The sequence below is a fragment of the Manihot esculenta genome, chromosome 12, assembly GCF_001659605.2.
Source record: "Manihot esculenta cultivar AM560-2 chromosome 12, M.esculenta_v8, whole genome shotgun sequence".
Taxonomy (NCBI): Eukaryota; Viridiplantae; Streptophyta; class Magnoliopsida; order Malpighiales; family Euphorbiaceae; genus Manihot; species Manihot esculenta.
In genome coordinates, this window is record NC_035172.2 from 34449237 (window position 1) to 34461792 (window position 12556).

Below are 12556 nucleotides of genomic sequence, written 5' to 3' on the forward strand. Positions count from 1 at the left end.
AAATTTCAGTTATTTCAGTTTTATTTGATTTTAATAAAAAAATTTAAAAAATTAAAGCGAACCTAATAGTGATAATAATATATTATTTTTAATAATAAAGAAAGATTAAATAATATTAAGATTAAAATCAAAATCAAAATCGATTTGATTTTTATAAATACCAAAATTTTAATTTTTGATTTATTCGATTCATCGTGATGAGCCTGTTTAACTGCCTACTTTCCTTTAATTAATTTTAATTACTAGTCCGATTGGTTTCTTCTTTATTTTTTAATATATAAATATATTAAAAAAATGGTTTTCTTATAAATTATAAATATAATCAAAGCATGATTAATTTGTTGATATTTCCTGCTACATTTACATTTGTCTTAAGTTGAACTTCCACTACATTGTTTCCAAAAAACCCTTAAAAAAAAAAAAATTAAATTAAGTCCAGCACCAATAATTTTTGAGATGAATGAATTGACACCTAATTAACTAGATAAGCAGTAGATCCTTGTCAATTGCTGCTTTTTATTTTTTATTTTTAAATCAAATCATCCATCAAATAGATTTTGAAAAAGAAAAAAAAACTTAATATAGTAAATTCTACTCAAATTAGCAGGCTACATAATATCTCCAAATCTAAACTTATTAACAACAATTATGAAAATTTAAAATTACGTTATTCAATAAATAAAATTCAAGAATTTAGAAATGGGTTTTTATTTATCTCACCTCAATAATTTCCAATACAGAAAAACAACGCATTTTTTTAAAAAAATCTATCTAAATTGATTTTTATAAATTTTTTTAAATTTAATTAAAATTAAAAATTAATTATATATATATATATATTATAATTAGAACCTGTCTAAATTGATTTTTATAATTATAAAATATTAATTTTTATATTTTAAAATTAAAATTATTTATAATAATAATAAATAAATAAAATCAAATTGAAGTTAACAGTTAGACTCAAATTTAAGGACCTAAAACGATTATTTCCACCAAAACTAAACCCAATCAGGCCTCTGGCCAGGTCTAGTAGGTAGGCGTGTTCATGGTTTTGAAATTGAACCGGCCCAAAACTGATCAAAACCAAGATTGAATTGTTTCAGAATGAGCCTCTACGATTTGGTTTACATTCAAGGATCTTGAAAACTATGAATTGCCCGTTAATCGAGTGGAGTCGGCAGTATGATTTTTCATGAAAATAAATCCAATTCAGTCCCTATATTTTTATTTAAATATTAAATAAGTCTAATTTCAAATTTTATCAATTAAGTTTTGAAAGTAACATAAGTCTCAATATAATATAATATTATTTTTTATTAATAAAATATTATTTTTTATAATTAAAATATTAAAAATTAGTATTTTAATAAATATAAAGTTTAAAAAATACATAAAAATAATAAATAATTTTTAAATTATAAAAATAAAATTTTATTATATTAAAAATTAATTTTATCATTAAGAATATTTTTTATTATTAAAAAAATAATACTCCATTGGTCTCATATATTTTTTTTAATTATTTTAAAATTATTATTCACTTTTTATATTATAATAATATATAAATGAACCATTATAATTTTATTTTATTTTTAACAAAATCTCTTTAAATATTTTTTAATATTTAATAGAATTTAATTTATTTAAAATAAATTTAATTAAAAAAATTATATTTTTTAATATACATAAAAAAAATAAAAAAATATTATATTAAGTAACGATTTATTTGGACATTAAATAAAAATATAAAAATTTAATCAGTTAAAAAAATATATATAGAGAGTCATGTAATTTTTTTTTTTTTTTAAAAAAAAAAGCAAGCGCAGGCCTAACTTCCAGTCAGCCTCCAACGACTACAACTTTTTAAAAAAAATAATTTATTCTTTATTTTAATTATAAAATTACCACTTTAATCACTATAACAACTAATCTTTAAGGATATTTGGAGAATTAAACATTTATAATAACCCAATAAATATCCACCCCATCTTTGATTCTTTCCAAAATTCCAACATTCTCTCAATTATTATTTTTAATAATATTTCATACTCTCAAATTATCTAAATAATTCTTTATTCTTAATTCAATTTTCTTACTTGATTTTATTCGATTTAATTTAATTATTAAAAGACGAATTAGCTTCACCTATTATTTTATTTCAATTGAAAATTTCCATTTATATCCTGTATAATTTTACTGTTTAATTTATTGATTGTGCTTCATTCATCTTTTTTTTTTTCAAACCGTATTGAATCATTTGATTTCAAACCACTATCAAATCATTTTGAATTGAGATTCAAACCGAAAGTAACGGTTCATATTGGTTCAAGTTCAATATCTTCTTAAAATTAAATCGGCGATTTGGTAAGCTGAACCGAAACCGACATTTTTGAAGTGTAGAAAGTGCTTATAAGTAGGTCAGGATCCTTTTTGGGTCTCTAGTAGATTTTTAAAGAAAAACAAAAAAAAAATTCCTCAACCATCGAAGTTGCCTTCTTCTGTGTATATAAAGCTCCTAATGGTCGTTGCGCTTTAGCATCAAACAATTCTCTAATCAAAATCTTGTTGCTCACATGAACCATCCTTTAACCATTGATGCTGTCTTGTTGAAAGAATGAGCAGTGAGAGAGAGCAGGAGAATCCTCCAAGTTCTCCCAAACACTTCAATCAAACAATGGCTCCTTTGGCCATTGAAAGTGCTACCAGTGCCCAAGAAATGCTGGACCTTGAGAAAAATGGTCACGCTGAAAGAGCTCAGTGGGTGCTCAATCCTCCTGAGCCACCAAGTCTCTGGCGTGAGCTCAAGGATTGCATGAGGGAAACTCTGTTGCCTCAGTGCAGCAACTTTCTATCCTCCAGGAACCAAACTGGGTTCAAAACTGTGATTTCAGTTCTGCAAGCTATGTTCCCCATTCTCACTTGGAGTCGAAATTACAAAGCAACAAAATTCAAGAACGATGTTCTGGCTGGACTGACTCTCGCTAGCCTTTGCATTCCTCAGGTGAACACAAGCTTCCCTGCAAGTTCATCATCGCATATTTGCTGCCCTTTTTATTTCTCAGGTTTCTTACAGTTTATGTGAACTTCATGCAGGGTATTGGATATGCAACCTTGGCAAAGCTTGATCCTCAATATGGCCTCTGTAAGATCAATGATCTTTCATTGATTCTACAATAGTTAAGAAATTGCTGAACTTGAGAATTGGGTGATAATTTTTGTTTGTTCTGCTCAGATACAAGTGTAATCCCGCCTCTCATTTATGCTGTAATGGGAACTTCAAGAGAGATAGCAATTGGACCAGTTGCAGTGGTTTCACTTCTTTTGTCGTCAATGATTCAGAAAGTTCAAGATCCTGAATCTAATCCAGCTGCCTACAGAAATCTCGTCCTCACCACAACCTTTTTTGCAGGAATTTTTCAGGCTTCCTTCGGACTATTCAGGTTGGGTTTCCTTGTGGATTTTTTATCCCATGCTGCAATTGTTGGTTTCATGGCAGGGGCAGCCATTGTTATTGGTCTTCAGCAACTGAAGGGACTGCTTGCAATTACTCACTTCACAAACAAGACTGATGTCATCTCTGTCCTAAAATCTACTTGGATTTCAGTTCATCATTATGTAATGTCGTCTTATCTCTCAATTTATTTTTTACTATATTGCCCACTGTATATTAAATTTCTTTTTCTTTCTTCCCAGTGGAATCCTCATAACTTTATTCTCGGATGCTCATTCTTAATCTTTATTCTCAGCGCAAGATTTGTGGTAAGAGCCAGTAGCAATTTAGTCTCCTTTCTCTTTATGATCTTACGCTCATTCCTAGTCTTTAACACTGAAACGTAAGTTGGATTTTACCAGGGTAAAAGGAACAAGAAACTCTTCTGGCTGCCTGCAATTGCTCCACTGGTTTCTGTTGTTCTATCAACACTGATAGTTTTCTTGACAAGAGCTGATAACCATGGAGTAAAGATCATAAAACACATCCATGGGGGCTTGAACCCAAGCTCAGTCCATCTCTTAGAGTTCAACAACCCACATATTGGACAAGTGGCTAAAATTGGGGTCATAGTTGCTATTGTTGCTCTTACGGTGGGTGTCAAATTCTTCAAAACTGCAAAATCAACATCATCAACCTCATTAATTTCCTCTCTGTTTTATGGGTTTATGCCAAATCCAGGAAGCAATTGCAGTAGGCAGGTCTTTTGCATCCGTGAAAGGCTACCATATAGATGGAAACAAAGAAATGATTGCTATGGGAATTATGAACATTGCAGGATCTTTCTCTTCCTGCTATGTGGCAACTGGTGAGCTTCTTTAAACTTCCAGGTTCAAAATGCACACAACATATATGCTTAATTTCCTCTGTCAAACACTACGTGCAGGCTCGTTCTCTCGCAGTGCAGTGAATTTCAGTGCTGGTTGTGAAACTGCAGTGTCAAACATTGTGATGGCTATCACAGTGATCATCTGTCTGGAATTTTTTACAAAGCTTTTGTACTTTACACCAGTTGCAATCCTTGCTTCAGTTATCATTTCTGCTCTACCAGGACTCATTGACCTCAATGAAATCTACAATATCTGGAAGGTTGATAAGTTGGATTTCCTTGCCTGCATTGGGGCCTTCTTCGGTGTCTTGTTTGCATCGGTGGAGATTGGGCTATTAGCTGCGGTAACTTCCATCTTATTCTTTTAAATTCTTGCTTTTTAATTAATTAGCACTAACATTAAATATTTTTATTTTATTTTATTCAATTGAATCCTATCTAATAGTAGAATAAATTACCTTTCCATTAAATATGGGAATTAGATATGAAATTAATTAAAATATTAATTTAGAGTATGTGTTGCGACATATTAATTTTATTTTTCTAGAAAAATATTAATTTAATTCTCTAAGCCTTCCGTTCATTTGGATTCCCATATCAAAACGTCATCGTCCATTATCAAATTCTAAAATCATATTTTAGTTCACTGATTATAGAAATAAGAAATGGTAGATGGACAATACGATTAATTGAGATTTATGTCAGAATAAACCCATTAAAAAAACAAGCGTACCTCCAAATTTTAAAGTAAACGCAAGAATCTGTGAGCCAATTTGTGGACAAATATTTGTTTCTGTTTCTGAATCAATGCGGGTCATAAATGGGTTTTAGTGGCTTAGGCAAGCTGCTCTATGCACAGTTTCACCAATAATTAAGAGCAGTTGTGGAAGCTAGAACCTGAAACTCAAGGATTATATCCAGCCTTTGTGGATCACACGTATGGTCCATGGCAACTGAGCAGTCATAACATACAGTGTGTGAGTTGAGTCGGTACTCGGCCTAATACCCTACCACGTTCGCCAGTTCCATGTGTATATATGATTAGCTTCCATAGTGATCAAAGTACTTTATGCCTAGTCAACTGGAATTTTCTTTAAAGTTATGAGAATCCTATACCATGAAAAGATTTTTTAGATCCTTTTTACTGATTAATTTTCATCTCCTGTAATTGGGTTTTTATGATCATTTGAGTTGCAGGTAACCATATCGTTTGTGAAGATCATCATCGTTTCAATTCGACCAGGTACTGAAATTCTTGGAAGACTTCCTGGAACTGATACGTTCTGCGATGTAGACCAATATCCTATGGCCATTAAGACTCCTCCTGTGCTTATAATCCGTATCAAATCTGGCTTCCTTTGTTTTGCAAACGCCAACTTCGTCAAAGAAAAGTAATTCTTCCTCCTCTTCTTCTTCATTACTTAAAATTCAAGAACCCTAATATTTTGATTTCTATGTTCAAGTATCATGAAATGGGCAACTGAAGGAGAGGCAAAGGACACCAAAGGAATCGGGAAGAGGACTTTCCAACTTGTGATTCTTGACATGTCCAGTAAGAATTTATAGTTGCAGTCACCATTCATTAATTGCTTTGAAGAAATTAGATATCTTACTCTCTGATCATTTCTTGGTGCATGGCAGATTTGACGAACATTGACATAGCAGGAATTGCTTGTCTTGAAGAACTGCGAAAGAATCTTGTCTCAAATGGAATGGAGGTGATCTATCACATGAATAAATAAATAAACAAATAAATCGCTAAATTATTATATTAATTGGATTTTTTAAAAATGTGTCAGCTAGCCATCACTAACCCAAGGTGGCAAGTGATACACAAGCTAAAACTAGCCAACTTCGTGGGCAAACTTGGAGAAAAGATCTACTTGAGTGTTGGAGAAGCAGTGGATGCATGTCTGAATCCTAAAATAGCTGCCATTTAAATGGAAAACCAAGAATATATATGTCTGGTTATCTTTATTAGTGTGCAGTCCCATGTATGTCTGTGTATAAATGGGACAAGTAATTAATAAACTATGCTTTTTAATCCTCCCTAATCTTAGGACTCTGTAGTACAAAGTCCGAGAGGGAAAAGGCATCTGTCACTTGTATTGTCATTGGCATTGATTAAGCTCTGTGCACTGTAAAATTGTTGCTCTCTATGGCACGTGTGAACAATTAAAGATTTTCTATATATTTTTATATATCATAATTAACTATAATAATAAATAGACATAAATAAAGCAATAATTTATATTAAAATGTTTAATTTCCACTTTAAAATTGAGAGCAATTTTTTGAAAATTAACAATTTAATATTAATAAAAATACAAGTTAAAGCAATATATAGTTTATTAATTTAGGAAGAAAAAGAAATTACTCACTTTATTTTCTAAATTCTTAAAAATTTAAGAGTGAGATAGTTAAGTGTTAACTACTTAATAATTACTACAATAAGAGGGTTTAACTTTTTAATTAAATTATTTTTATATTTTATAAAATTAAATTTTTTAATTAATTTTTTAATTAAAAAAGCATTACTCAATTCTATATTTTATGACTGCAGAGTCTTCTATATATGCAATAAGATCAGATCCTAACGAGAAAGACAAACCCAAAACCCATTAAACTTTTCTTAGAGTGAACAAGCGCACGTTGTGCATCTCAGCCCAGTTTGGGAATCAGACCGGACAGACCTCACCCGCGGAACCTTCCGAAAAAAGCCTAGCCTGATGATGTGACCAAAGGAAGAAGAGCAGGCTCAGTCACTTTATAACTCCGCCTACATATGTGCTGGGAGAAATTAAATGGCCGCTGGCGTGGAGAGGGACTCTAACACATCCGTATATACGGATTTGAGTGACAAAAACAGATAACACTATAGCAGAGATACAGTTAAACGTCACTAACGAACAAAAGAAAAAGAGATAAAAGGGGAAGAACGTCTTTTTTTCCATCTAAATTTATACAAGCACCGTAAAACTCTATTTTCTGAATCTCAAAGCATCAATATTATCTAATTTATATAATATTAATTATATATATTATTTTGATTACTACACGTTTTAGGAAATTAAAGATATTTATAAGAAAATGATTGAAGGTCACAAGGATTATTGTTCAACTATCGCTATGAATATTTGTTCAAGTGTTTAGCCTGTGTTTTGTTCTCTGCTTTTTGTTTTGAATTGGAGATTGGTTCTCAGTAAATTGGCTTTACATGTGTGTATTCAAGAGCATTCCTTTTCTCATTCCACTTCAGTAAAAGTCTCTTTGTTTATAAAAGAAAGGAGAGTGGAAAATAATTTAGCTATAAAAATCAAGAAATTCATAAGCAAAAAATTATTAAGTGCATTCAAATGGAGTTGCTGTAACAATATGCTTATACCCTTTATTTAAAATAAAATATTTTATAAAAATTCAATTGATTTCTTATTTATTAATTTTAAATAAAAAAATTTTCACATTTCAAAAACAAAAAAAAAATTACTTTTTAATTAAGAAATTCAAAATATATAAGAATTATTTTCTTGCAAATAGATTAATCCAGACAAAGGCATAGAGATTTAGTGGAAGAATACTAATTTTATTTTTTTTTAAAATGGAAGAATGATAATTTTTAAGTTGGCCAACAACTCTACAACAAATATAAAAGAGCATAATCTCTGTATTGTTCAAATTAATTAATTCTTCTAAAAGGTGTCTACATTCATTGAACTTGAAGAAAATGACACAGTGATCAATAAATGATCACAACCAAGTAAATTTCATAATAATTAATAACAACATGGATTCTTTTTTCTTCATTCCCATTCACTTTAATTATGCCTACCTACTCACTGTCTTATTCATTTTACTTTAAATTTAAGTTTTTCTCACTCTTATTTAAAATAAAAAAATTTTACAAAAATCATTAATATTATAATTAATTATTCTTTTATAAATTACAATTTTTGTTTAATTATATATTTTTAGCCAAAATCACCTAAAACATGTCTAAATTCAATGAATCTGAGAAGGGTTGAGCCTTGAGGGACAAATTGCATTAGGGCAAATGCCTCTCACATCTCTATGCCACTTACAGGTTTCTCATGATTTCAGAATATTTTTCAACTATTTTCCATTAACTACTCTGTCACTACTTAATGGCTTGTATTTTATATTCCCTTTCATGTTTTTCTTTTTCATTCATTTTTTTATTTTAAATATTAATCTATTTTTAAAAAAATATATTCTTTTTTAACATACATTAGAAGATAAATTTTATTAGATTTTTCAGAATAATTTAATATATGAGTCATTTAATTCTTAATAAATCAATATATGTAGAGGTTCTATTAGAAAAAATAAATAAAAAAAATTAATCAATTATATGAAGAATAAATTAGGCAATGAAATTGTGTTGCAGTTGTTCTTGGTTCTAATCAAGTAATAGGGCATCCCCACGAGTCCATCTTGATTTCCAAGCAAAACGACGAGTCTCGCAAGACCCACTCTCTATGGTAAGCTTTCAAATTCCCATCCAAGTGAAAACCTTCTCTTGCATGCAGAACAATTAAGTTGCAGGATAGCTTCTTCATCTAAGCAAAGCATGAGAATGCTTGAGTAGCCTGTTAATGGATCTCGTCTCTTGGGCCTTGCACAACAAATTCTTCACTCCTTCACTCACCTGCTAATTATTTAATTAATTAATTCTCATGTGCATGAATCAAATTACAGAAGATAATTAATGATAATGCTTTTAAATAATTAATTTAGAACCTTTCCTAGACTTCCTCTTGCATAAGGGACTGTTCTTTGGTAATTAGCAGCAGTGGTGGGAGGAGATTTCCGGCTGGTTTCTTCCCTGAAAAGCAGTTTTCCGTTGCTTCTACTACGTGTAGTAATCGGAGAATTGTTCCATTTTCGATTTAGTAGAGTTGGAACCGTTGATTCCTTATGAAACAATGTAACCCAGAAGTTTAGATACTTGCATGATTTTAATGCAGTAAAGAGATTAAGAATAATTTTCATTAGATTACCAAAAATAAAACAGTGGCACAGTGCTTCAGAACCTCCAAATTCATGCGAACATCATCAAGACTCCTGTTTTTTATGCACTTGTGATTATGAGTTCAGACAGGAAGCAAAAATATATTCTGTAAACAAATACCTGTGCTTTTGCTGCCCAAGGCCAAAGTATGAAGCCAAAGTTGCCATCTTTACAAAATTAAGGATCACGTCAAGAAATAGAAAAAATCCCAGAAATAATAGTAATTTTATATTGAAAAATCAATGGATCACCTTTAGATTTCCAGCTCTTCTGCCAAACTTCTCAGTCAAGACCCCTAAAGAATCAATCATTCCAACAGGAACAGGTGCAGGCTTACCAATCTCCGCAAATGCTTCTTTAATACGGACACAATCAAATCTTTGGATATTATGTCCAGCCCATATTCTTCCATTCAAAATACTAAAAATCTTCTCAGCTACCTCTTCGAATGCAGGTGCATTTGCAACAGCGTCTCGAGTTATCCCATCACATCGACCAGATCTCAATGCAACAGCAGACAAGTCCTTTGGTCTTATGAGTGTACTAAAGCTCTCTAGTTCTACAAGTTTTCTTGGACACACTACGATTGCTCCGAACTCCAATACCCAGAAACGCTGTCCGGCTCTATTTGGCACTGTTGTTTCCAGGTCGAAGAACACAATCTCCGACACTCCTTCCTGGCATTGAACAAAGTTATCCATTACCCTTTTTTTTTTGTATTTACGTAGGTTCCTGTTTTATTTGGGGTTCTGGGTATTGTGTTTTCGATTCTGGACATTTTGCTATATATGTTATGAGATGATGAGGGAAAAGGCAAGAGTGCAAGATGAAATTTCCTCCCATATGAGTTTGATTGTCTTGTAGTTCACGTTAAGAGCTTAATTAGGCTATTTCATGGAGGCGTACGTTAGGATTTTTTCCTTGGGGAATGTCCCATGAAAAGTATATCCAGGTAGACAGGAATACTTCGTCATAAAAGGTAGAGAATGGCTTTTTTCTGAACCATTTTGGCAAGAAAAGTTTTGAGCTTTCTTCAACGGTAAGGCCGCCATGAATATTGAGCATGTTGGCTAAGTTTGAGACAGAGCCTTGTTCGTATTGTAGAGGAATTGATTCTTCTATTCCCTAATGTCTTGGATAACTTCAATCATTTCTCATGCTAAACCATTCTTGTATTGAATATTGATTTAAAATTAGCACACGGTTAATATTAGTTTGATTTAATCTCAGTTAGTTATTTTCTATTAAGATATTTTAGAGTCCATTTCCTTGTCTTTTATTGAGTCAAACCACCTTTATTGTAGTGGCATTATCTTTTCATTTATATTATTGATATTTTATTAGTTTTTTTATAATGCCTATTTAAAAGGCACTAAGTGGTGTACTAAAGTGTAAAGCAGATTAGACCATCAAATATGTTACAATCTTTGAATAAAGTCGTCGGTTCTCAAATTTAGTTTGCTAGTTTTAGTTAGCTATAGTTTTTAGCTATCTGATATGTTATCTAGTTTTAGTATCGCCCAAATTTAAATAACTAATTTTATCATCAGTTTTTTGCGATCATCTATCCCCTTTTCCCAACAAAAGTGGTATCAAAGCCAAATTTGTTCAGAACATTGGGCATTAACTCATGGCATCAAACGGCAGCACTGTGAGTATTTCTCAACTAGCAATTCCTGTTTTCAAAGGTGAAAACTTTGAATTCTGGAGTATCAAAATGAGAACTCTATTTAAGTCTTAAGATTTGTGGGACCTGGTTGAGAAAGGGTATCCTGACTCAGATGAAAGACCAGCTTGAAGGAAAATAAGAAGAAGGATTCCAAAGCATTATTCTTCATTCAGCAAGATGTGCACAAGTCAGTTTTTTCAAAAATTACAGCAGCAACTACTGCTAAAAATGCTTGGACGACCTTGCAAACGGTGTACCAATGCACTTCTAAGGTAATCACGATTAAACTTCAATTTTTTCATCGTGATTTTGAAACCTTGCAAATAAAGAGTGGAGAGACAATGCAAAATTTTCTCTCAAGAGTAGTTATAATTGTTAATCAAATGAGGTCTTATAGAGAAAAATCCCGGATCAAATTGTTATTGCAAAGGTGTTAAGGAGTTTAATCCCAAAGTTTGATCATATTGTGACAGTCATTGAATAGTCTAAAGACTTAGCCACATACTCATTTGATGAATTGATGGGATCCTTGCAATCTCATGAAGCGAGATTATGCAGATCAAATGAAAAGAAAGGAGAGAAAGCCTTTCATGTAAAAGGTGAAGCAGCTGGTAAAGGGCATGGAAAAGGAGGATACAGAGGCAGAGGAGGTCGTGGCAGAAACGATCGTGGTAGAGGCGATAGACAAAGAAATGAGCAGCATGAACAAAGAACAAAGAATCAGGGAACTAGCTTGGAAATTGGTGGATCTTCCTAAACACAAGAAAGCTATTGAAGTCAAATGGGTCTTTAGAACAAAGTTTCAAGTAGATGGTAGCATTCAAAAACAAAAGTATGACTTGTAATAAAAGGCTATTCACAACAAAAAGGTGTGGATTACTATGACACCTCTCCCGTTGCACGGTTTGAAATGGTGAGAACTCTTTTAGCCTTAGCTGTTCAATTAAATTGGCCAATCTACCAATTTGATGTTAAATCTGCATCCTAAATGAAGAGGTAGAAGAGGAAGTGTACGTATCTCAACATAAAGGTTTTGTTATTTGTGAGAAAGAAGAGCAAATGTACAAGCTAAGAAAGGTATTGTATGGGCTTAGGCAAGCACCCCGAGTATGATACAGTAAAATAGATAGCTATTTTCTATAGAATGATTTTGAACAACGTAAGAATGAGGCCACTCTTTATTTAAAGAGGTAAGGTACAAATGATTTTTTTTATTGTTTGCCTTTATGTTAATGATATGATATTTATGGGTTCTTCTTCTTCTCTAATTAATGAGTTTAAGCTGTGCATGGAGAAAAAATTTGAGATGTCAAATTTGGGGATGTTGCATTATTTCCTTAGATTAGAAATCAAGCAAGTTGAAGATGGAATCTTTGTGTCGCAAAGAAAATATGCAATTGATTTACTTAAGAGATTTAATATGTTGAATTATAAGACTGCAGCTACTCCTATGAATTTAAATGAGAAGTTGCAAGTTGATGATAGGAACTGAACTAGCTAATGCAAGCTATTTTAGAAGTATGATTGATGGCCTAA

General features: G+C 31.6%; 2 protein-coding genes across 3 annotated transcripts; one reads left to right on the forward strand and one right to left on the reverse strand.

Annotated features, from left to right (window-relative positions):
- Nucleotides 1–2462: 2462 nt before the first annotated feature.
- On the forward strand, nt 2463–6479 carry LOC110627787 (low affinity sulfate transporter 3). Of its 2 annotated transcripts, XM_021774151.2 has the most exons (11): nt 2463–3004; nt 3097–3145; nt 3236–3618; nt 3697–3762; nt 3856–4086; nt 4175–4301; nt 4380–4666; nt 5520–5713; nt 5786–5874; nt 5964–6040; nt 6122–6479. In XM_021774151.2, the coding sequence occupies exons 1-11, from the start codon at nt 2618–2620 to the stop codon at nt 6260–6262; spliced, it is 2031 nt and encodes a 676-aa protein (XP_021629843.1). In that variant the 5' UTR covers nt 2463–2617; the 3' UTR covers nt 6263–6479. The 2 variants fall into 2 exon arrangements, with proteins under 2 accessions (XP_021629843.1, XP_021629842.1); XM_021774150.2 differs by having other exon boundaries at nt 3236–3762.
- Nucleotides 6480–8609: 2130 nt separating this feature from the next.
- Nucleotides 8610–10393, reverse strand: LOC110628845 (protein NEN4). Its single transcript, XM_021775662.2, has 5 exons — nt 9603–10393; nt 9472–9518; nt 9341–9404; nt 9081–9254; nt 8610–8988 (listed from the first exon to the last, which is right to left on the reverse strand). Exons 1-5 carry the CDS (start codon nt 10050–10052, stop codon nt 8896–8898), a joined length of 828 nt encoding a protein of 275 aa, XP_021631354.1. The 5' UTR covers nt 10053–10393; the 3' UTR covers nt 8610–8895.
- Between the last annotated feature and the right edge of the window lie 2163 nt (nt 10394–12556).